General features: G+C 39.6%; 1 protein-coding gene across 1 annotated transcript in view; it reads right to left on the bottom strand.

Moving 5' to 3' along the window:
• Positions 1-7,995: 7,995 nt before the first annotated feature.
• LOC124723049 (wall-associated receptor kinase 4-like) overlaps positions 7,996-27,100 on the bottom strand; it is a 36,850-nt gene continuing 17,745 nt past the window's right edge. The window contains exons 3-4 of the mRNA XM_047248230.1: positions 20,527-20,673; positions 7,996-8,868 (exon numbers count right to left, since the gene is read on the bottom strand). Of these exons, the coding sequence (XP_047104186.1) occupies positions 8,720-8,868; positions 20,527-20,673 (296 nt within the window). The 3' untranslated portion in view covers positions 7,996-8,719. The remainder of the gene's footprint in view (positions 8,869-20,526; positions 20,674-27,100) is intronic.

The raw sequence follows: 27,100 nt of genomic DNA, 5'->3' as shown, positions 1-27,100 counted from the left end.
CAATTTTGTCACCACTAATAAGAGAAACATTTTACTAGAGATATGAAAATGTGAAAGAATTAAAAATTATTAAAAATATATAAAATTAGTGAACTATATAAAAACAAAGTAAAAAGAATCAAAAATTAATATAAAATAACTGAATATTATTATTATTATTATTCGTTACAGTCAACTTTGGACTACGCTAAGCATCAGTCATTTCTTGTGCTTTTTCTTGCGTTCTTCCCAGTACTTCTTCATTTTTTCTGAGTGGGCTTCTTTACGTTCTTGCGACCAGGTTGTTCTCGTCTTCTTTGATTGCGTTCGGTCTTTGAATCCCTGTATTTTGTTGATGGCATTCCTATATTCCATTCTGTTGTAAACTGTCTCTGGTATAATGTTCATTTCTGCAATGTCTTCTTTTACTTCTTTCAGCCAGTTAATTTGTGTCTTTCTGCTTTCCATGTATTCCAGGATTTTCTTTGCCGTTCTTTCTGGTGCCATTCTTTTGACATGCCCATAGAAACTCAGTCTTCTCTTTTTAAAGGATGTTGTCAGTTTTTCAATTTTCTCGTATAACTCTTTATTGGATCGCAATTTATAATCTTGTCCATCCTTTTTAGGTCCTAAGATCTTTCTCAGTATTTTTCTCTCTTTTATTTCCAATTTCTCCAACAGACGTTTTCTGTTCAGTGGGATGCATTCAATCGCATACAAACTTTCTGGTTTTATTACCGCATTGTAGTGCCTGAGCTTGGCATTGATGGAGATCGACTTTTTATTGTATACATTTCGGCATAGCTGGTATGCCGTTTCCATCTTTATTGCTCTTTCCTGTAGTGAAACATTTGGTAACCCTGTCGGTGTAATCCATTCCCCTAGATACTTAAATTTATGAACTCTCTTAATTATTCCATATTTAGTTTGCAATGTCTGTGTTGGGTCTGTTTTGTCCTGTATCATCAGTTCTGTCTTTTCATACGATATTTGTAGACCTGTCTTCTCAGCAATCTCATGCAGCATTTCTATCTGAATCTTTGCTGTTTCGATGTCATCTGCCAATATTGCCATGTCATCAGCAAATGCCAGACATTCAATTTTTGTTTTATTTCTTCCTAACGTTATCCCATTTTTCACTCCAGCTTCTGCCATCTTCTTTCTCCATTCCCTGACCACTTTTTCAAGGACAATGTTAAACAACAGTGGGGAGAGCCCATCCCCTTGTCTAACACCTGTTCCAATTATAAACGGTTGTGACAATCTACCCAAAAACTTCACTTGCGATTTTGTTCCCGTAAGGGTGTCCTGGATTAGACTTCTGCTTTTATCATCAATCCCAAATTCTTCTAATGTGTTAATCAGGGTTGGTCTATCAATAGAATCATATGCTTTTTTGAAGTCTATGAATGTAATTACTAGATTTTTCGATGTGCGTGCGCGAAGTTGTATTATGGAGAGTAGACTGAATATCTGTTCACTGCATGATCTTCCTTTTCTAAACCCAGCCTGATATTCACCCAGTTCTTTCTCTAGTTGATTTTCAATCCTGTTTTGTAGTGCCTTGGATAGGATCTTATAGGCCACTGATAACAAGGAGATACCTCTGTAGTTATTTGCATTTGTCTTGGCACCCTTCTTATGTAACGGATGAATCAATGCTGTCTTCCATTCCTCCGGAATCTTCTCTGTATTCCAAATCTCTTCAAACAGCGCCTCGAAATTATTTATTAAGTTTTCTCCTGCGTATTTCAGTAGTTCCGCGACTAACGAATCTTTACCAGATGCTTTATTGTTTTTCAATCCTTTCAAGATCTCTTTAATTTCTTCTTTATTAGGTGGTTCAGAGTCTGGTAGCTTATTCTTAGGCTTCTCAAATGTCAAGGTTTCATCAGGTCTTTTGCAGTTTAGCAGCGTTTCAAAGTAGTTCGCTAGGTGTTGGCAATTTTGTTCCACGCTGGTGATCAGATTTCCTTTTTCATCTTTGAAGCAGAGTGTCGGTGGTTTATATCTTGTTATTGTAGTTCTGAATGTTTGAAAGAAATTGCGTGTATTGTTCTTAGAAAATTCATCTTGTATTTTCTGTATTTGTTGTGTGTCATATTTCCTTCGTTCACTTTTAATGATTTTCGTCGTTTCACGTCTTTGCGTTTTGAACTGCTCCCAGTCAGTTGGCCTTTTGGTTGAGTTGTATTTCTCCCAAGTTCTGGCTCTTTTCTGTAGTGCTTTCTCACAGACCTCATTCCACCAGGGATGCTTTTTCTTTTTGGTTAGTAAAATTGTTTGTTCTGCTACGTCTCGTATTGAGGTTGCAATTTCTTCCCATTTGTGACTTTTGATTTTATCTGTCTTTTCCTTGTAGTCGTCTAAGACTTGCTGATTGAGCATTAAGTCCTGTACTCTATATTTGGCTATTTTTGTTTCGTCACTCTTGTGACTTCTTTCTGGTGTTAATTTCATCTTAATTTTGGTCAGATAATGGTCAGAATCAAAGTTGGCCCCTTTCACCACCTGTACATCTTGAATGTCCCTTGAATTATCATAACTTATTGTCACGTGATCAATCTGGAACTCGCCAAGTAATTTGTTCGGTGATTTCCATGTTGTTTGTTTTTTGGGATTCTTCTGGAATTTAGTTGTCATAATGTTCAATTTGAATTTCTCACAAAACTCTACTAATCTCTGGCCATTCATGTTAGTTTTAGTGTGTGCTGTAAACCTCCCTGTGCTTTTTGATAATTCGTTTCTTCCAATTTGTGCATTAAAGTCTCCTAACAGAATTGTAGTGTGTTGCTCAGGGATCTTCCCTATTGTTTCTTCCAGTTCCTCCCAAAATGTCTGCACTTTCTCTGGATTTTGTTGGTTGTCTTTATTTATTGGTGCATGGGCATTTATAACTGTGTACTTTTTATTTTTATTTCTGAATGTTATCAATGATATTCTTGGTGATTTAGATTTAAATTCTAGTACCTTAGTAGAGAATGAGTTATGTATCACAAATGCTGTGCCATATACCCGAAGACCTTTTGTATTCTTTACTATCTGTGCTGGTTTCCCTTTATAAATCCTGTACTGGTCTGCCTGTACTGTATCCTCATCTGGGTATCTTGTTTCTTGTATAGCCAGAACTTTTAGTTTGTGTTCATCCATTAGTTTTGTCAGTTCTTTTTGTTTACCTGTTCTCAGCATTGAGTTCACGTTCAGTGTTCCTATGAACGTTTGATGTCTGTTCCTATGTTTAGCGTTAGGGATCCTAGGACCCTCCGACTGGTCTGTTGCGCAATGATGCTGGGCCCCCGGATCCGAATGCCCAGCTTCGGTGGTATTACCACCACGGGGAGGAAACTTTCTCATTGCACCTTCCATTTCTGATACTTGGTTAAAGCTGTTGTTTCCAGAGGTATACACCTCCTTCCACTAAGACTTAGTTCGCTACACTAAGAAGTTAATTCAGGCCGCTCCTCTGGAGTACAGACGCCTTTCGCAGCCGCTTCTCTGAAGTACAGACGCTGCTGATTGAAGATTGAAGATAACTCTTCCGCTCCAAAAGCCGTTGGGACATATAGTGTCTTCTTCCGCCTTCTGGACCGTTGGTTAATCTTCACCTTTTCCGCCAGCTCCGCCGTTCCGATGATCTTCATCTCCGCCTTCACTGCCGTTGAGGTCTTCACCGTTACCCTGGCAAGGGACCCTTACGAGGTACTATCACCCGGGCCAGGTGAACCAAGGTTTTTTAACGAGATTGTTACTCCTGAACTGAATATAAGATAAAGGTAAATTTAACAAAGTTAAGGAAAAAATATATTTGGTTCTAAGAGTTTTTAATTATTTGTAATGGGGTTCAATCTGATCTTTGCAACACCCGATTTCTTCATTATTCAGAACAGAAAAATTTTATTGCAAAAATTAAAAATACAACAGTCAAGAATTAATAAAGAATTATTACAAATTAATTGAATATATGGTAAGAATAAACTTAATAGAATTGAATTTTTTAATAGTTATCTTATCTGCCATATTTAATTGGCTTCAAACTGATTTTTATCGCCAGATTTATTATATTTCATATTTCTAGAATAGTATTTTTTACAGGTTGTTGAATATTAGTCTTTAGAGGGTGGATTTCACTAAAAGCAATCAATTTTTTTAAATTTCTTGATAATTTATACCTTTCATTGTTAACTCTGCTGAATTTGACCTTAACTCTGATAATTCCACATACTTTCTTCTGTTATATTGCCAAACAGAGGTTTTTCATAATTTGCATGGATTTCAATAAAACCAATCAAAATTTTTAGTTTAATACATTTTCGTTTTTTATCAGACTAAGTTTGTTTATAATTTTCCAAAGATCATAATATCTTTCAGTGTTCACCATTGGAAATATTTTTTTTAATGTGTTCCAAGTATAACATTTACGAATATATTTTCCACATCGACACAAATTTTGTTTAGTATTAAACACTTTTTTATGACACTCATTACAACATTGTCTACATGTTGACCTATAACTACCTTTTATATACTTTCATAATTTAAAATTATCTTCTTCTTTCTCAATATCACAGACTTACACCTTTTAGTTTTGACACAGTCTAAAGATTGATATGGCAATAACTCAATCGTTTTTGCTTCACAGAAAAAATTTATATATTAAAAAATTTATAGTAGTTGAATATTTAAGTTTTTGTAATTTGTTACTTAAAACAGGAGTTAATTCAGATGATTTAATATAGTTTTAAACAAATTATAAAAGATCTAAGTAAATAAAAATTAATAAGATTAAAAAAATTACACAATTTAAACGAATTCAATTAGAATGTATTGAAAGGCAATGGAGAATGGTCTATATTGTTTAATGAATTAGATGGTATTAATTAATTTTATGATCACAAAAAGATGAAGCTAAAAATGTAAACAATGGTTCACAAGTGAAAATTTATCATTGATTAGAAAATATGGTGAATATTACGTACAAAAAGAACAAGAATAACTCAGAGTAAATTTGGAAATAAGTTTAAAATCGAAGCTCAAGCTATAGATAAGTAGCCAAAAGAAACATTAAGTTAGCAACACAAAAAAAATATTATCGAAAATAGAGCAAGTGATGTAATGTATGTTGTCATTACAAAATAATTACAAAAAGATCATTTATATAAATTTGGTGGAGCAATAAAAAAATTTAATCTATATTGCCTACATATAATCCTGGTGCACAGCCTGCTTAGTACATGTGAATATTACTACATGTGGGATTGTATTCATTAAGACATGATTGAAATATCATTTGAATTTTCTATTAAATTACAACGAAGAGAAAAAGCTAAAGAACTATATAATATGGTTTTTCATGGCATTATATACCACTTTGTTGTTTTTATTGATGATGAGAGTGATTTCTTGTTAAATATATTAAAATTAAATCGTGATGAATTTTGAGAAAAAATATTTAACAACATATTTATATCTCCTCAGACTAGAGAGACACTGAAAATGTTTGAAGAAATTACAACTAACATTAACGACAAGATACCTTATAAAATTGTATTAGAGAATCTCAGTGAAGAAGAAATAAAACAAACATTAAATGAAGATTACCCAATATATCTCAAGAAAGACAAAATAATCAGAAAAGCTACTGAATAACACTTTCATGATAATGGTTATGAAGTAATGAAACAGAAAGCTATATTTAATGTAGCTATTCAATAACTTTTAGAAGTTATTCAATTCATTTGTAATTACCTTGAAGAACAAATTTTTTTCCAAATTTTCGCTTCACTGTCCTATTACAATTTTCACTAATAGATGCTTTTAATTCTGAGAAGTTTGGAGTAATGGTTAGTGTTACATTTTTTATGAGTTCCTGAAAATCTTTGTTGAATAATTCTCTTTCACTATCTACTTGATGATTTCTCAGCGTTCTTAAAACCATATATTTGTTTCGAAACAGCTTGAAATGTATCTATCTGTGTTATTTTTAACGAGAATAGTCCAAGCAGATTTTTGAGAAACGTATGCTGCTATTAATAAATATTTACATCCCTTATTTAATTTTGAAATTCCTTTTAATTTTCCAGAATTCATTTCTGCTTACCTGTATGCCACAAATCACCAAAAGGGAACGAAACAACATTTTTGCTTTAAAAAATTTTTCATAATAGCTTATGTAATTAATTAATAATTTCTTCACGAATATTAACAGTAACAAAAATTACAATTTTTTTTAGAAATCTTATTTTTTTAGTTCTTCTACTCTATAAATCCCTTCATTTCTCTGTTGTCCATTTTTCTTAAATGTGCTTTGGAGTTAATGACTTTCTGTAAATTTTTACACTTACGACAGTAGTCATCACGAGGCAGAGAAAATCCCTGACCCCGCCGGGAATCGAACCCGGGAACCAGTGCGCGGGAAGCGAGAACGCTACCGCACGGCCACGAGCTGCAGACAGACTTCTGTTGTCATCGAAGTTTCCTCCCATCACTTCTGAACAAACATCCGGAGGGTCTCCATTCTGAAATAGCGTCAAAGGGGGAACGTATTTTATGGAGCACCGTCGCTTATATACCGGTATGTCACCTGTAATAAATTCCCTGTAATATATGATTGGAGTCAATGGAGAATAAATTAATGATAGTGCGATGAAGTGATATCTGTTCCTTCTATTGGTACAGCATATTCATTACGCAATATGTTTAGCATTTCTGAAGGGCTTTCACTGTCATTCCACTCCAGTGATTGGTAAGAGAGGTTTATGTTTGTGCTCGTGTCAGGAATGACCCAAATACTCCCAAAATACAAGCGACATTTCACTACCTAAGCTAACGGTGTGAAGTCGGTTTCTTATTATCCTAATAGTTGTAGCCATGCCCTTTTTGTGTTACAAACTGTATTTACTGTTTCTGTCTGCTCCAGTTCTGGCCTGTGAACTAAGATACAATGTGACGTTACTTTACTGGACGGTTTATGCACTTTGAAATGTTAATTCTTTAATGTTTATTTGCGCAATGCGTTTTCCATATCTTTTCCTATGATGTTATCCGACTGCTATAGAGATGTTATCGAAACATTCTACTACACGAAACTTTTCATCCTTATCGCTGAAATCCTCGAGTCTTTTGTCTTAGAAGAATTACTCTGCTATACATGTGTAGTATCTGCCTTGTGTTACCTTTAAGATGATGTGAGCTCAGCCTCGTAGATCTTTTCTTGAAGTTACTTCGTATATAAGTGATCCAGTGAAACAGTATACCTTCAGTACTTTCTTCTTGATATGTAACTTGTCATTTGTTGCATTTGTTGTTTCAGTTTTAACATACACTATTTTCACAGACCGCACCATATAAACTTGTTCATTAATTTTTATACTCACTCATTGCTCCTATCTTACGCCCTCAGTATTGTATAAAACTTTAAATATCTGAATAATGTTACATGACTCTCACATCCTTTGCGGAATTCATTCTCATGTCTAACCCTTTCGACGTCTGACGTTCTCATCCACTCTTCTCGCCTCTATATTCTGTCGTACCGCTCGCTGACGTTGTCCGGGGCCTCCCTCGCGCCACCATCACCTGGCTATTTTGGCATCTTGGTGGCGCACCTTCAGTTTGCCGCCGACTGACCGCCTGTCTTCATAAATTTTGCTCATGGCTACAATATTCATTTGTAAAAATACACATGCTTTTACTTAGCAAATTCCTACATGGAAATAGGGTTAAGTTCAGAGTGGATTTCTTTATCCTTCCCATAGTTTTAATTGCTCACCAATTATCAAATGCCAGGTGACACCGAGATTTCCAAAGATGTTGTTAAGTCAAAACAGATACATCAACACGAACATTGCGTCTGGAAATAATGTCACTACAAAAGGCAAATTAATGTAGTAGTAAGTTCTCGTCACCCGCAAATTGCAGCATGCAGCTAAAATGCGTCTCTCGTCTAGTTTTATGAAATAAATATGAACGAAGTGATTGATATATAAAAACTGTGATTTATTTTAAAAAATCATAAGCTTGTCACAAACCTCAAAAAATTCCATTTCAGTATTTGATAATTTTAAGTTTAAAGCTGGGTTCAGACGAGAATATTTTTGTCACGATATTATTACCTTATTTACATGAAACAAAACACTGCCTCTTGGCTGCTTACCCATTTGCCACATCTGAATCCAATTAAACATTTGGGATATAGTTCCTTGGCAACTGATCTGTCGAAATTCATCATTTGTAGGTGCCAATGAATTGAGGAATAATATTACAGGATACATCTAACGTTTGTTAGCTTTGTAGATTTTGTTAGAGGTTTGTGACATCAGGTTGTAAAAGCACCATGAATTCCTGGTATTTTTTCCGTAATGGTAATTCTGAAGTAGTGGTTAAAACTTTAGTCATTACTGCTGACATAAGACACTCATTTTACAGTTTTAATGATTAATTCAGAATAATGTAGCTTTCAGAAATATGAGTACAATTCACTCCGTGGTATGTCTACGTTTATTCAGCTTGCAATCATAGTATGGCTTTTCTGTGTTTAATCGTCCTGTAATCGGAGTCGGAACACTACTAAACATGAGGGAAATTATTAGTACCACCTAGTACTTCATTAGTGTCGTCAAAATGTCATTGTACTGCAGGACACGTCTAAAAAAATTAAAATATTTAATCCTGGTCTCTAAGTGGCGTTATTTGGAAGTAGAAATATCTGCACCACTTGCAGAGACTATAGTGTTTGAACTTATTACTCAGACGGGGGATTAATTTTGTGTTCACATTCGACGTTGACGTGGTTTGTTACGAAGCAAGGTGCATCTAGAGGGCAGTAGCGAGAGCAAAGGCTAACGCACACGTGGTCTGAACACGCAAGGCGATCTTCGCAGTCTTCATTCACTGAAACAGAATCAGAAAACCTGTTTGTAAAAGCTAACAAATGTTTAATACACTGATTATTATAACACAACTTTGTCAAATAATGTTTTCATTAATGTGCATTATTCACAATCACAGTCATCATCATTTTACATATCTGCATATAGAAGCTAGCAAATGTATGACAGACAATATATTATAATTCAGGTTTGTCTACAAGTGGTTGAATAAATGTGCATAACAGTTACCATCATTTTCGTGTGGCAGTACCTCTACCAATCGTCACATGGTACGCCCCCTCAGGTGGGGAGGACTGGATCTGGGGAAGCATCCGACAGAATGCTTGGAGCTCCGGTTCTCAAGCACAGGAGGTAAACACGACAGCATCACAGAGAAGACCGTCTGGCAAAGTCATTGCAAATACTTTTCCTATTAAATGATCTCTCCACTCCCCCAACATACTGCAACCTGTCAGCTGCCAGTGTGATGATCATCATCCCACATGAGTTTTTAAAACTTACAGGGCTATTTGCAAATAATGAGTGAGATTAAAGTCAACGGCCTCGGCTCAGTCGTAACATCGGTTCCTGTCAGATCACCAAAATAAAGCGATGTTGGACGTGGCTAACATTTGGATGGGTGGCCGTCCAGGTCTGCTGAGTGCTGTTGGCAAGCGATTTGCACTCAGCTCTTGTGATGCCAGCTGAGGAGCGACTTAACTGAGAAGTAGCGGCTCCAGTTACGAAAACTGACAATCCATACAAGCATCCTGTGATGGATATCGTGTGAGGATGAGACGGTGGTCGCTCGGTACTGATGGGCCTTCCGAGATGTGTTCGGACGGAGTGGGGTTAAAAGTATATAAAATATATAGAGTAATATACCGATGTCGAAAATTTAGTGGCGACGCGCCCAGATAGCCGAGCACATTAAAGCGTCGCTTCCGGGATATGGGGAGACGAGTGTGCACCTGAGCGAATACGCCTCGCGGATTTACGACGAGGGCCGGTGATTGGCCAGTGCGGCTGTGGTTTTCAGTCGATTCATCACATCCCGCTGGGCTGGTAAGCCATGTCCCGTCTCAGACACACGCTACGCAAACATTCAGAAAATATTCTCACACTTAAACCTATATGTACTCTAGAGGCAGTAGATGGGGTACACAGATTCTGTCCCTGGGGGAGTGGTGGCGTCAGGAAGATCATCCGGCCACTCACCACCACAGACACTGTCTCAACCCACAGAACAATGACGTCGCCATAGAAGAAACGGGAAAGAGCAAAAGAAGAAGTTCATGATTTGGCAATCATGCACTGCAGAGCAATCAGTAGGTGCACGTGGTAATTGCAAATTATTAGATGAGAGTGTAAGTGGGAAGTAAAGTAATATATGTAGGTAGCAGGAGCGTGGTGTGAGCATTGTGGAAGGTCTGGGAAGAGAGTTGAATGTAGGTGTTTGATGTCAAATGAGAGTTGAGAAGATTGGTAAAACAGTGCCTTGATTTATTGAAGGAAGAAGAATGGCAGGATCATAGTTGGTAAGAAGGCTGGAGACCTGTGCAGATTTCTGGATTGGGAAGCGATAGATGGTTAAAGTTACCTTGAGAAAGGTTATAGAATGTGCAGAAGCGAAGTAAATGAGGTATTTATTGGTAGAGGTACATCTGTATCTAGAGGGACACACTGCAAATCACATTTAAGTGCCTGGCAGCGGGGCATATCTGGTGAGAACACGATAGGATTTTGATAGCCAGGTTTACAAGACCCAAAGGTTTCCCAGACGTATTCTAGTAATTTAAGGAGGTATGAGGGCTTAACTACCAACGACCTTGTAGTACCTAGTGGAAACACTGGTTCCTGTCAGGTCATCAAAGTTAAGCACTATCGGGCTCGGCTACCAAAACAAACCATTAACTTGCACCATGAACACGGAATGATAAATGGCGCACCACAGTGATGACAAAGTTTTGCACCATCAATATCGAAGGTTAATTCCTTGGGAGTTAGAATCCGTGCATTCTTAAAGAATGCATATAGATTTTTCACCATAGAATCATACAGCCAATCGCTTGCAAATAACTGTTTTGTACATTCACCTCGGTTTCTACACCTCTAAGGATGTCTTCGTCTGAATGAAATTTTAGAAACCCTATAAAATAATACATAGAAAATTAGGTATGACAAATAGCATTAGGCCTAATCACGATGACAATTATCGTGATTTACAAAGGTTACTCACGCAAAATTACATTGCGAGAAAACAATTATCAGAATTAAGAGCAGATATGCTCAAGTAAAAAATTAAATTAAAACACATTCCAGCCTTTGACACGTATGCCTAGCCTGGAACAACATCTGCCACGAATACAATACAAGTTGCGCCGCCTATTGGGCGCGGACAGAGACATGTACCCATTTGAAATACTATAACAGAAATAACTGAAAAAATGACAGTTAATTTTAAAAACAAAAAACAAAGGAAGAGAGGTTAATATATTTTTGAAAATACACCTTAGTCAAGCAGATGAAGTATAACAAAGAGCCATCTGTTAGGCTTTACAGAAATTACAATTAGGTAAAGTACAGAATAATATAAAAAATTATACAAACAGCTGTACAATCTAAAAAAATCTGCATGAAGGTAATTTTAGTAATATACATCAATAAGATTCGAAGAAAATGATGTTTCGGAACTAGGGGCAGGAAGACATAGTAGAAAATAGTGGAATAAAATTCCACGATTAGTGGATTAAAACCATTAAAAAAATATTTGTTACGTAATTGTAACTGTTCATTGAGGATGAGGCCATCGTTCTTAGAAGTATGCTCTTCGAGTACGTCGAACCTATGACCCGTCTTTTCTCTATGTCAAATGGAAATTTCTTCAACGCTTTTTGCTTTGTGACCGGTAATTAACAGATAATCAGTAAAAGTGGAATTATGTACATTAGTGCCTCTTTCTGCCAATAAATGTTCCTTGTACCTTACACTAAAAGATGTTTCAGTTTGTGCTGTATAATAAACGGGACACGTATCACGAGTGATTTTACACACTCCTGGATTGTGTGTAGGAGCAATTGTGGACTTTAGATTGTGAATGACATTTTTTTGGAAGTTATTGTAATTAAAAATATGGATGAAAAGTTACCTTTTCCACTAACAAAAACTTTCAAAAAAAATATCTTTCACAATCTCAAGTCCACAATTGCTCCTATACACAATTCAGGAGTGTATAAAGTCAGTTGTGATACGTACCCCTATACACAATTGGGCACATGTCATTGTCCGCTCCCGACAGGCGGCGCAACTTGTATTCGTGGCAGCAATGTAAGCCATTGGGGCGATCAGTCAGACGTTGTTCCTAGCTAGGCATACGTGTCAAAGGCTGCAACTTGTTGTATTTTATTCTTTGACTTAAGCATATCTGATCTTAATTCTGATCATTGCTTTCTCGCAATGTAATTTTACGTAAGCAGCGTTTGTACGTCATGATAATTGTCAACTAGATTAACGTTATTTGTCATACTCTATTTTCTATTTATTACTTTATATGGCTGGCTCTGAGCACTATGGGACGTAACTGCTGTGGTCATCAGTCCTCTAGAACTTAGAACTACTTAAACCTAACTAACCTAAGGACATCACACACATCCATGCCCGGGGCAGGATTCGAACCTGTGATCGTAGCGGTCGCGCGGCTCCAGACTGTAGCGCCTAGAACCGCTCAGCCGCCCCGGCCGGCTTACTTTATAGGGTTTCTCAAAATTTCAATTTGATGAAGACATCCTTAGAGGTGTCGAAACCCAGGTCAATGTCCCAAACGGTTATTTGCAATCGGCTGGCAGTCTGACTCCTATGTTGAAAGTAATATGCGGTTGCTGAGAAGCAGCCTTGTTTAAAAAAAATGCATTTAGATTCATATGGGTGTAATGGGGTGATGAGGACATGTGGAATGTGATGGCATGCAATCGAATGCAAAACAGTATGTTGTGGAGCTTATAGTTAAACTGGTTATCCTTTAAGAGTAGATGCAGATGGTGCAATAATATGTTCTGCAGGCACAGAAAAGACAAACATCCAGAGGCTGAAATTTGTCTAGTTGTTCCAGTTGGTATGAACTGCAACGTCATGCACTTTCCAGGAGGGATAGTTTGCTCTAAAGAAGTATGATTTTTGTACGCAGACCAGGAATCAAGCAAAAGCTAGTTATTTTGACCAGCTGTTGGCCAAAAGCAGTGCTCGTACAATAGTTGCAGTTCTCTTACACCCATTTTCGCACTCTTGCTTGCTGTGACGTAAATATTCCCTATCGCCCTTGCAAGACCATGCACACGAGAAAAAATCGTAGGGGCCAGAGCACCTCCAGCTTCTCGTAGCACAATAAATAACTTTCCAGCCAATTTACTATCGAGATTAACAGTCGGCATATTTGTTAAGGCATTGATGTTAGTTGATTTTGATACAACTCTCTTGGTACCTCTGATTTCCAAGGTTCCTTTCATATGCATTTCTTCTTCAAATCCTGACTGGTCAGAGTTAAAAACAAATTCCTTACTGAACAATGGCACAAATTTGTTTATCTCATCTAGAAATTGTCGGGCCGATTGCATAGTTTGCTGTGCATCGTCAAGATGACGCTTTGTTTGAAATTTCGTTGTCTTATGTCTTCCAATTCTGTAGGACCGTTTGAAGTTATGCAACGATCCACTGCCTCCCTTGAAATCACTGTAATTTATATCGCTCGCTATTTGATGTGCATAGCGTAGTAGGTCATTATCATACACATCCTGTATCGAGTGTCCTTGAAACGTGAAAATACCAGTTTCTGTAATAACTACGCCTTGTCCTCTCTTGAATATCCGTAGTCTTTCTTATTCACTACACGGTCGTACTGCTGCGGACTTATTCGAAATCTTTTCTTGATTCATTTTTTTTTTTTTTTTTTTTACTATGCTGCGAATGATCTTCCATGTACGTAATTGTGTTTAGTAACCCTCCTTGGACAATAATTGTCCTTTACTTCGTTTCACCGGAGACAGAGTTTTTGGCTTCCTGTCCGATAAGGATGATAAACTACATGGCTCGACACCTGTTTCGATATCGCTTTCACTTGTTGAAGTACGTGCAGTCATGCAGTCATCATTTTACTCCTCATGCACATTGTCTGCATAGTCGAGCGTATACGACACCACACATTCCACTGACTCATATTGCAAAACGCTAATATTTCATCTGCCATTTCTTTCTCACTTTGCTAAATTCCTTGGCTTCCTTGCTGACTAAATGTCAACTTCGGCAACTGTTGTTGTAGATACAACGCAGTGGTTGCTTTGTTTATCGTTGCCATTGCTCTGCTTTGTATTAAAACGACTAGCACAGTAGCACTGTTGTGAGTTACTCGTCGACTAAACAGTTCAACTACGCTCCGTAGCCTCATGCTGTACTCACCATTGGATATCTCCAGTCTCGCCCCCTATTACCATTAGAAGGCAATATTGTACTTGCATGATAGGCAATAAGTGGGGCGTCGAATGCCGTAAACATCATTGGCCTTCTCTGAGCTGGCACTCAAGAGGTTCCCTGTAAGACTGTAAGGGCGTGAGAACATTTGGGAGGAGCGGAAATGTAAGCTACGTTAACATATGAAAGTACTGATCCGGAATAGGTATGAATGACGGTGGAAGGGTGTAGTAACCGTGTTCCCGCTGTTAGCAGTTGTAGTCGATTGTGCGTTTTCTGTTCGACAGCTAGTACGTGGGGTTTACAGGTTAGTCTCCAGTCGAAGGTTTGTCGTAGAAATTTTAATGTCTTAGTAAGCTGAATGGATGGTTATTTATGGTTCAGCTGGAAAGAAGAAATTCGTACTAGGAAAGCGGTTCGTCCTGTGATTATTGTCTGGGTTTTAGCAGACTCCATAAGCTGCACATTGACAAGGAATTGGTAAGGTCGACTTGAAGGGTCTGTGGGAGGAAGGAAGTATGGGCGGAGGGAAGCCAGGTGGTGCCGTCGGCTTATCAGAGCAGTTGGTCGTGGGGAAGGGTGGGGGACAGCGGGGAGGGGGGGAGGGAGGAGGCGGCCTGGCCACGTCGCAAGCCATAATGGTGGGGAGAGCTCGGGTGTCCCTAGCTAAGGTTTCTGTTGCAACTCCTATTAACCTGAAATGCCTGTTAATACTACCAAGACCATATGATGCCATAATTTATTAACACTATCTTGAATGGAATGATGGAAATTCACTGATCATAATACAAAGGTATTACTCGTAAAAGTATTTTCAGTTTACATTTTTTAAGCACATAGCCGGAGTCAGCCCAAACATAAATACTGCCCACTGCGTGTTACGTGTGACATCCAGTGCTAACAGCAATTGTGGAATTGTTACAGTGCTTTTAAAGCTGAATTTTACGAAACTAGTCTACTACAATATTGGATTTAACGATACGCGCCGTAGCTAACACTCTTCATATTTGACGTGCCGTCTCTTGATGCGGTCCGTGACAAAGTCATCATTATCCGTATGCAGCAGCGCTTCTCCATCGATGATCTATTTGTAATTATTTTCGATCTGTTGTCTGAGTCAATACGAAACAAATATTGTACTACAGTAATTTGAGACCGCTATCGAATGGATACAAAAATATTCACTTTTGTTTGAAATGGAAACAAACTGACGTTTTCTGTTGATTGTAGAGTCGTATAAAACACGTACTGAGCAGTATTTGTGTGGACTAACTCCGTGTACACATTTCAAAACTCTAAGTTGATAATATAACTGAAAAATCAGCTACAGAATCGCTTGGACTCCTTGAATAAAAGAAAACACCAGAAAGTAAACTTCTGAAATCAAGATATAAAAGAAGATGTAGAAAGATGGAACGAAGCCTTTAGAAATTTACTACAAAAACAACCATCTCAGAGCAAATAATTATACAGGAGACTGTCAGCTGACGCTAAGACACATACAGGGGTTGAACAAAAACACGGAAACATAAAAAATACAACAAATTACAATGCCTAATACGGTAAAGGAATCCCGTTTGTATTCAAAACAGCTTCCTGTCGTCTCGGACTGGATATATGCAGGTGCTGTATGGTTTTCAAGGAAATATTATACCATTCTCCCCGAAAAATAGTCCTGATCAGCTAAATGATCACATAATCCTTGGCAGTAATGTAACCTTGACGATTACCAGTGAGGTCCATGGAATAAGATGACATGGCTGTCCAAAATCATCACCGAACCCCCCTATGTATCAGTCTTCGGACGTAAAATCGGCCAGAAGTTACAAAAGGCGTACAACAAGACTCATTCGACAAAATGGCTTTCTTCCGTTGCTCCAAATTCCAAATTTTGTGACTTTGGCACAACGTTTTCCAGTTGTAGGCATTTGCATCACTAATGAATGGTTTTGGAATTCCAGCTCGCCCTGCTCATGGAGCTCCCTTCGCCTTGTTTCGGTGCTGACAGGGATCGCGAGTGCGACAGTCAAATTCTGCTGTGACTTTTGCAGCTGTCGTCTTCTTATTTTTCGTCAAAATCCAAGTATCTGCATCTATGTTCAAGTATGCATTTCTCGCAATGTTTTCATATTTTTGTCCAACACCTGTGCATTTCCAACACTGAAATAGATACAGCTTTCAAGACTTTGAAACATCTCAGCAGTCAACACCTACAACATTCGAGATATTGCAAAAAGAACAAAACAGGTCCAGTGGCACCGCCTATGTTCGGCGTCAACGTGCAATAACCACCCACAGACGGCAGGTGGCAGCACTAGCAGCAGAGGCTATATAAAACGTGTCGGTGGGACGCAGAAAACAGTCGTAATGCGCAAACGGGGCGATTTATCTGACGACCAAAAGGGCATGATCATTGGCTTTTGGGTCAAGTTTAGAAGTATTTCCGAATCTGCTAAGTCTGTAAACTGTTCGCGTGCCACCGCGATTAAAGTATCCGACAAAATGGCGCTATCAGAATCCGGCGCCGAGGCAACCGTGGCGCACCACGAACCGTGGATGACAGGAGTGACCGACGGCTGCGGAGATGTATACGGACGGTTAGACGGGCAAATGTTGAGTAACTGACCACCCAGATGAACCGAGGAGCTACCAACAGTCTCTCCTCAACGACCGTTCAGTGAACGTTGGTGTGTATGGGCCTCCGCAGCAGGCTCACGGTTTATGTACCCGTGCTGACCTGCTCTTCATCGGCAACGAAGGCTGGAATTTGCACGCCAGTACCGCAACTGGATGTCCACTGAGTCGCACAAGTGTTCTTTTCAGATGAATCGTGGTGTATGCCCAATTGGCCTCGAAACGTCAGAAAGCAAACACCTTGCAAGAATCGTTGTAGGAATCCAGGCCGGAGGAGGGAACATTATGGTCTGAGAAATGTTTTCGCGGCATTCCCTGCGTGATCTCGCCATTCTGGAAGGCACATTGGATCAACACATGTATGCATCTATTTCTTGGGACCATGTCTACCACTACATACAGTCTGTTGTTGTTCGGTACAATGGCATCTACCAGCAGGACAATGCAACGTGTTACACAGCTCACAGGATGAGTTTACCGTACTACCCTGGCCACCAAACTTCCCGGATTTAAATTCAATCAAGAATATGTTTGACGACCTCGACTGGGCTGTTCGCGCCATGGATCCTCAACCAAGAAACCTAGCGTAGCTGGCCACGTCACTTGAGTTGGTATGGCTGTACATCCCTGTTGGTACCATCCAGAACCCCATTGACATTCTTATTGCACGTCTCGAAGCGGTCTGCGCTGCAAAAGGTGGTTATTCAAGATTTCTAAAGATGGACTACGTATGAAACTTAACACTCAACCGCCTGTCACACTGCAGGTCTATAATTTTCTGACTGTAGCTAGGCAGTACTGCATCGACGTGTTATGAATTGATATTGGTGTGTTTGACGTATGCTTTGAAGTTCCTGACAAGGTCTGATGCTGCTTTCCACCAATTTTAAAAGAGCTACTCTCCACTTTAAATACTGAGCCACTTAGTACATACGCTCGCGTTTAAGGATAGGGCCAACTTAATACATGCCCTTTCCTCCGAAGAAAGCGCGCAGTTTGCACTTCCCCTGCGCTACATAATGACGTCTGACAGCCCATTTTACCGTGAACGCTCACTACACAGCGAGCGAGAGCGCTGATGCTCGCCTAGCCCCCTTCTGAAAAGAGCCGCTATAAACGTCTGTGGACAGCTGGAGAGGAGGAAAGAAGAGCAGACAGAGGAGGAGATATTGCAGTGAATAACACAGAGCTAGAACAAATGGTATAAGCCCTAAATCAGACTGAAAAAAAATATTTATATTCTACCATAATATCGATGCTAAATTACTTCCACATCTTGCAGATATAACGATAGAAATATGTTCTACATTTTTAAACATATGTTGGAGGAAGAAACACATTCCACAGCTGTAGAAATACTCAGTGATGCTTCCTACATTCAACAAAGGAGACCTGTTAGTTGCAAAAACTGACGCAGACTGAGCTTACTGAATACAGCATACGAGGTATACTCCAAAATTAGTACAAGAAGAATTAGAAAATTGCTGAGGTCATCTTAAAACAAAAATAATCAGGGTTCAGGAGAGGAAGAACCTATATCGATAACACTGTATAACTGGGTTGAAGCAAATTACTGAGCAACGTAGGGAGCACAGTAAGGAAGCACATCATGGTTGTGGTTCTTTTTTCAAATGACGTCGCTATTGTGTACACCTATTTAGTGGGCTCCTTGCAATGCTGCTATCCACCTCTGAAGCCGGACAGACACTCGGCTTTTCCCATATAGGCTATTAACGTGGTAGCCGCCAGATACAACTGTTGCGGGCTATACCGTGTTAATAACAGGGGAACCACTGACAGTGGGAATAGGTACAGAGTATGCAGTGCAGTAGATCAGTTCTGAACAGATGCGTAGTAAACCCGTACGCCACTATCTCCTACCATCAGGCTGCAAAAGCTACTGCCATACACCCACATATGTACCTCTATCCAATGGGCATCACAAGGTACGGAGGATACCATCGGCTCCGGAATACCACCATTCCATACTCGAAGCATGGAGAAAGCTCGCCTGTGGTGATGGGTCGCGGTATGCGTTTGTTCTCGCAGATGACGCGGCACGAAAGGACAAACATCTCACTTGCGAAAAGGACTCTGTTCAGGATGGTGGTAATGGTAGTCACCTGTGGAGAATAAATATTTGGAATGAAATGGGCTCTTATTACGAGTGCCGACATCTCCCACGAACGCACCATACAGGCATGTGTGTGTCCACCTACATGCCCTGTACCTTCCACTAGACAACGCAGCTCCTCATCTCTCCCGAAGTATTTCAGAAAGATATGAGGGACACTTTATGTACATCACGGTGCTTGTGTGCCTCCCCTCCCTGTAATTTCAACCCCCTTGAGTACATCTGGGAGATGTTCGCACCTTGAAAGTAGACCCGTTTGAGCAACGTCATTGATCAATATGGTGGGCAATAATTTCGGTATGACGCGTCGCTGCCGTAGCCATAGCAAATAGACAACTACACCCTACGAGCTAGGCATCGATAATAAAGTCCAAAAAATAGTAACTAAGTTCACTGTAAAGGTCTGTTTAAACAGCCAGGGATTCTAAATGCACCATAAGACTAAGTCAACCAATCAGTTATGTACTTTAAGAAGAAAATCAGTAATTATTACATTAACAACAGCATTCGTCATCATTAAACAAAAGCAAGAGTTAACTTCCATTTACTGAAAAAAGATAAGTAAAAAAACACAGAGTATCATTTTCTACCAGGTAATAAAATTATGCGATAAATTTCCCAAAAATATAAAAGAGAGAACTGAAATCTAAGTATCTAAAAATTAAGTTAAAGGATACTGCTTAAATACTGCATACTACATAAGCTAGAACTGTTTAGATAACACAGTGTAAGGTTTGGCAGAAAAATTACACAAATCGATAATAAACAGTTCTGTCAATGTACAGTCTATTGTCAAGGTATAGACCATGCTCAAGATGTGTGATGGGTAATGTGCCAACCTAATCCTACTCATACTTTGAATCTAGTTCTCAAATAGAAGGATGCTGACTCAGTTTATCAGACAGATAGGTAAACACGAAGAATATAATACAAAGGCGGAAACATATTCGTGTTCCTGATGTCAACAAAAAGTGTGTGTGTGTGTGTGTGTGTGTGTGTGTGTGTGTGTGTGTAGTGCAAGCAGTGACTAGTGGAGTAGTATTAATAATTAGTGTGTCAGCATTTTTTGATCATTAGTCAGTTTGTTTATAAATATGAATATACAATAAAGCATTGTACACAACAAATAAATCCTGTGTCAGTTAACCTGACAATGACAGTATGACTGTGCCTATGAATTAATTAACTTGTTAACTGTAATCTCGTTTTATGAAGATTACATGTCAAACATCATTAAGTAAATTATCTGTGGAGGAATAAAATAACGAAGAGCTTCTCATTAGTGTGCCATATATCATACATAGTTATGGTACATTACGTAACTTTATGAGATAGTGACGCTGTATACATAGATCGACTCATTAGTGATACATAAAATCTATGCACTGGACATGGGACTGAACGCTGCAATCGCGCTTTTGCAGCAGTTTAGCCTCTGGTCTGCCAGCATACCTGTACATTCTCCGGTGGGACTGCAGCCATTGTACGGGTTGCCGTAGAATCCTTCGTTGCACTCACAGCTGGGATATAGACCCTTCTTGCAGAAGGCGTTTTCCCCGCAAGGAGTGGTACACACGCCACTCTGTCCAGCACTCACTCCTGTTAACATAACACACACTTACTGCCTGGGGGCTGGCATAGCTTCATTTAGCCTGGAAACACTTTACAGAACTTACTCAATCTAGTTTGTTTATATAAATTAGAAGCATAACATACCTATTACACCACAGAACAAACAACAAAAAACGGAAACTACAATCCTTGTAGTTGATGGATGCCAGTCTATACTCGTGTACAGAACATCTAATGACGAACAGAGAGAGAGTATATACTAACAAGGGAACCTCCCCATCGCACCCCCCTCAGATTTAGTTATAAGTTGGCACAGTGGATAGGCCTTGAAAAACTGAACACAGATCAATCGAGAAAACAGGAAGAAGTTGTGTGGAACTGTGAAAAAATAAGCAAAATATACAAACTGAGTAGTTCATGGGAAGATATGCAATATCAAGGAGGGTGGGAAAGCAGGAGCGCCGTGGTCTCGTGGTAAAGGCCGGTTCCCACTAGGGCTGCCGCGCGTCAAAACCGCGCGTCAGCGGCGTGGTTGCCATGGAAACGGCGTCAGCGGCACGGCGCGGCGGGCTCTGCGTCGCGGTTTGACCATGTCGAACCGCTTCCGCTGCCGCGTGACGCGCCCCAGGTGCACGCCGCCAATCACAGAACGCGCTGAGCGTGACGTCAGGTACGCAACCCCGGGCCACAAGAACTTTCGCCGAACCGCTGGCGCGGACGCGGCGGCAGCTATGAAATACTTATCATCCGATTCCAAGGAAACTATTCGGTAGAAAAATTTGATTCTTGGGCATGTTACAGCCTGATATCTTCTCTCGATAAAGGGCCGAATTTCTTTTCGATATTCGTCGTGGTTACTTGCTGTATCACATTTACGTAAACCTTTACACGAAATTTTAATGAGTGTGCAGAGGTAAAAACGCATTGCGTGGACTTTGCGTACAGTTCATTTTAGGTAATACATTATTGCGTATGAAATTTAGTCAACATATCGAAATTGCTTTTAAAGCTGAGAGCAGAACGATAGCTATCACCGTTCTCGAGATATTGAATGATATGTCGGCGGACGGGCTGTGCGGTGACCGCGGGTCGCTCGCGACGCGACCGATACTTCGTCCTGCTCGTTGTAAACCATGTGGTTGCATCAACTGCAAATTTCGTAAACGGTTCAAGAAATCTAAAAGCCTTTTTTTGCAAACGATAACTTGTAAAAAGTCATGTATTTCGTCGCATGATAAATATCCAAAATCTGTTTACCTACCAAGATGTGAAACAAACTACAGTTTTTCAGAAGGGATAGATGATTTTTTTTAAACAGCATTTAATAGCGTGTGGAATGAGAAGTTAAACAGAAACTAATTTGCTGGTATGTCATAAGATGTAATTTGCTAAGTATCTACAGCTATAGATTATTTCCTTTGGTGAGTAACAAACGTTTTTTTTCTTTATCGAGTGTACTTTATTGGTTCAAGACGCGTTTCGCCTTTTACTTTAAGGCATTTTCGGTGGAATCTAGAATGATTCAGTTTTGTTTTAACTGCATAACTGATTACTTACAGTGAATCGAGTTTTTGGCGGACATATACGTTTCCCCTCACCTGGTCACATGCTGGAGGTTGAACTAAAACTTAGATTATGGAACATAAGCACATTTTCATGTTCGCTCTTTTTTCTTCTGTCACTAGCAGTAGACGTTTTACCGAAAACACTGATTTGAAGTCGTAACTACAGTGTGTTCACCTCATGCCCCTTCCTGTTTGGTTTGTTTATGTACATGTTGCCAACCTAAAGAATTATATGCTGAAGTTGTTTGTTTATTTCTGTTCTCCTTGTATCTGTATATGTGTGGGGCTAGCCAGTGATAGTTATAGAAAGTTGAAAGTGAATGCAGTAGTTGTCAGACAGTGATTGAAAGGTTTGGTATTCAGCTGATTTCAGTTTTGGTTTAAATGTTTTGTGGAGGAGTGCATGGAAGACTAAATTCACTGCTTACATTAACAGGTAAAATAGTAGAATAGCATTTGAACAAATGATTATTATCAGAATACTATCACCCAACCCCTTTGTCCTCACTCTTTGACGCCTCATAATATGTCCTGTCAACTTACCCCTCTTGTAGTCAAAGTTGTGCCGTAATTTCCTCTTCCTACTCTATTTAATTCCGTACCTCTTCTTTAGTTACACGATCCTCATATCTAGTCTTCAGCATTCTTATTGATCACCACGTTTTGAAAGCGTCCATTGTCTTCTCGACAGAACAGTTCATCGCCCACGTTTCACTTACAAGGCTGCACTCCACACAAATACCTTCGTAAAATAGTACCCAATCATTACAATTTATATTCCATGTGAACAAATTTTCTTTTTCAGAACGCCTTTCTTGCTATTCACAGTCTTCATTTTATATCCTCTCTACTTCTGCCTTCTCAATTACTGCTTCCCTTTCAAGTCATTGAAGTCTTAGAAATGCAGTTTGGTTTCTGTAAAAGTTGTAGATAATCTTGTGTCCCTGTGTTTTATCGATGACATCTCCAGAGCTTCAAAGAATGTTTTAATTAAGATTGTCAAAACCTTTCTCTAAACATGCAAATGCTATAAACACAGTTTCGCTGTTCTTCAGTGTGTCTACTTAGTTAAGTGGTAGGATCAGTATTGCCTTGCGTGTTCAGACATCTCACAGGAATCTAACATTGTACTTATGTTAGTTTGTACAACCCCTCCCCCTCTCCTGTCTACATATTCCTTCCACTATCTAGCCTTCTCTTATTTGCTTAGTTCTGGCTTGCCAAATGAGTTCTTGACAGTTGCTTCTGCTTTGAGCAAAGATTTCTTTGTTCTTTCTCATTTTCATTCCCTTATGTTTTCCAAGTGCAAAATCACGTTGCAATTTTGGACTTCCTGTCAACGTCATGTTTAGACATTTCTATTTCCAATGGCCTACTTTATTTGCTGCATTTTTATATTTTTCCCTCTTGTCAGATTTAATATTTCACGTTTTATCTAACGATTTCTACTGTACCTTCTTCCCATTCTCATACTCTGCTGCATTCACCACTTCTTCTCTCAAAGATATCCATTCGTATTCTAGCGGATTCCTTCCTCTGTTTCAGTCAGTCGTTGCATTACGCTAACTTTAAGATTATCGAAAAACTGTGGGTCTTGACTTATTCAAGTTCCATTTCCTTAATTTGCTACCGTTTACTGTCTCTTTAGTTGTAAACTGCAGCTCGTAACTAATAAAGTATTGTAGGTTTGCGTCTGCACCGGGAAATGTCTTATAATTTAAAATCTGGTTTCGAAAACTTTGTTCCAAATATGTATTATTCTTTCATGATTCTTAAGCAATGTGCTAGATAGTGTAGAATGATGAACGGTAGTCATGAAATCTGTTTATGATGAAATGAGAAAACATGCATAATGGAATATGTGAAAGAGTACATTGTACAGAAAATGAAAAATTGGTATGTCTTCACCCAACTTCGTCTTTCCTCCACGTAGGTGTAAGATATAGTTTTTCAAACGCACCGGGAGTTTCAGTGGGTCCTGACCCGTACCTCAGTGGCTGTCCGTCATTGGCTACCGCTAGCGCCTGCCGCTTCCAGATGGGAACGCCAATTCGCGAGCCGCCGCGTCAAAGCGGAAAACGCTTGCCGCTGCCGTTGCCGCACGACGCGCTGCCGCGCTCTAGTGGGAACCGGCCTTAACGTGAGCAGCTGCGGAACAAAAGGTCCTTGGTTCAAATCTTCCATCGAGTGAAAAGTTTAATTTTTTATTTTCAGTTTATGTGACAAACTCTTATGTTTTCATCACTTTTTTGGGAGTGATTATCACATCCACAAGAAAATCTAAATCGGGCAAGGTAGAAGAATCTTTTTACCCATCCGCCAAGTGTACAAGTTAGGTGGGTCGACAACATATCCCTGTCATGTGACACACATGCCGTCACCAGTGTCGTATAGAATATATCAGATGTGTTTTCCCGTGGAGGAATCGGTTGACCTATGACCTTGCGATCAAATGTTTTCGGTTTCCATTGGAGAGGCACGTCCTTTCGTCTACTAATCGCACGGTTTTGCGATGCGGTCGCAAAACACAGACACTAAACTTATTACAGTGAACAGAGACGTCAATGAACGAACGTACAGATAATAACTATGCAAAAATAAAGAAAGTAAAATTTTCACTCGAGGGAAGACTTGAACCAAGGACCTCTCGTTCTACAGCTGCTCACACTACCACGGGACCACGGCGCTCTTGAGGTCACGTTGTCCATGATGTTGCTTATATGGCCCATGGACTACTCAGTTTGTATATTTTGCTTATTTTTCCACAGTTCCACACAACTTCTTCCTGTTTTCTCAATTGATCTGTGTTCAGTTTATCAAGGCCTATCCACCGTGCCAACTTATAACTAAATCTGAGGGGGGTGCGGTGGGGAGGTTCCCTTGTAAGAAACAGATAACCCTATGGACAGTACGTATCGTTTAAAGACGTCAGGGAGCAGCACGATTGTGAGAGGAAAGTATTTTATAGGCTCTAGATGCAGGTTGCTTTTGAGTTCTGCGTGCCACTACTAGGAATTTGTTTATTGAATGATAAAGTTTTGATTAAAATAAATATCTGTAGAGTTGTACTACAGTAATCGTATTGTCGAGTACTAAGCATTCGGCTGTTTTATTTTAGTATGACGTGCTACTAATATGTTAATGAAGCACAATATTTAACTTTCAACTCCATGTGTGTGTTTTATAGTGGAGGATCGACACTGTTTTGTAAACCTCGAACAATATTAAAGACCTACAAACCTGTACCCCAACTTACGGTCGAGACTGTCCGCATCAGTCTTCCATCATCCTGGTTCTGGACATTTCTATCAACAAAAATAGGAGAAAGTGACGCCAGTCGCTTATGAACCTCGGGGAGAACACGTTTGCTGACAGCGGTTCGTTTTGTTGGGCCTCGACTCAATGATATTTTGTGTTTTGTATGTTGCAATTTGCCACAAGGCCAGTGGTGGTATTCTTCCTAGATCACAGAATCCCTTGTGCCGATGTAGTCATGAAAGTACCGCGTAACGCGAATGATAACTTAAGTACATTAGAATCCGACCTGAAGATTTCAAACGCTACCCATTAGAAATATACTACAAAAAAGATTGCTGGAGAGAGAAAGACAAAATGAGAAAGAGAGAGAGATCAAATGATTCAAATGGCTCTGAGCACTATGGGACTTAACATCTGAAGTCATCAGTCCCCTAGAACTTAGAACTACTTAAACCTGACTAACTTAAGGACATCACACACATCCGTGCCCGAGGCAGGATTCGAACCTGCGACCGTAACAGTCGCGCGGTTCCAGACTGATGCGCCTAGAACCGCTCGACCACACCGGCCGGCTAGAGAGAGAGAGAGAGAGAGAGAGAGAGAGAGAGAGAGAGAGAGAGAGAGCACAGAGGTAATGTGGAGTGCATAGCGGAGGTCACTTCCTGTAAATATTGCCGACTTCTTGCCAATCCTATTAGCGTATGGAGGGAGGGTGTAACCATTAGCTACAGATCTCGGTACGCCCCTCAATCTCTCTCTCCTTATTCTCATCATTCCTGAACGGGATAACAGATGGTGGCAGCAAAATTGGTTGCAATATTGCTCGAATATCAGTTATCTACATTTATCCACCACAGTATCTTAAGAACATAGTCATCTTCCTTTCAACCATCTTCACTTAACTTCCCTGCTCAACTTTTGCATTTTCCTTCATGCTATACTGACCTGTTACGACCTTTGCTTTGCATTTCTAGCTTCGTTCAATGTTTGCTGTCATGCCCACTGACATGCTAGTAGTGTTGGCAGCCTCTTTACAGACATGTCGAATCTTTTAAGCGTTCTGTCAATAAAACGCAGTCCTTGATTTGCTTTCCTCACAACATTATATATGTGTTCACTCCATTTTAAGTTGTTTGTAATTTTAATTCCTAGATTTAGTTACAGCTAGAGTCGAGTTGTATTCGGTGTGAAAACTCTATTAGTCAGAAAGAAATTAACATACTTAGCACGAGGCTATTGACATTATATTACCCATATTCTATAGATCTTGCACAGAGCAGCTTCTACATCTACGAGTACATCAGTATTCTGTAAACCCTCTGATGGTGCGTGGTGGAGGGTACTTCTGGTACCACTAACACAGGCCCCTTCCCCTATTCCACTAGCGAATGACTCGTGGGTAGGATGCTTGTCGGTAAGTCTCTGTATTAGTTCTAATTTCTCGAATTTTCCCGTTGTGAACACTTCGCTAGAAGTATGTGGGTGGAAGTAATATGTAGTGCGACTCTTCCCAGAACGTAACTTTCTCAGTATTTTAGTAGTAACCCACTTCGTGATGCACAACGCCTCTCTCGTTCCGCCTGCCATTGGAGTTCGTTGAGCATCTCTGGTGTCACTACTCGTTGAATACT

Source organism: Schistocerca piceifrons, chromosome X (genome assembly GCF_021461385.2).
Source record: "Schistocerca piceifrons isolate TAMUIC-IGC-003096 chromosome X, iqSchPice1.1, whole genome shotgun sequence".
Classification (NCBI taxonomy): domain Eukaryota; kingdom Metazoa; phylum Arthropoda; class Insecta; order Orthoptera; family Acrididae; genus Schistocerca; species Schistocerca piceifrons.
The sequence above is the reverse complement of the archived record's forward strand: the minus strand, read 5'-3'. Positions and strand labels throughout refer to the sequence as shown.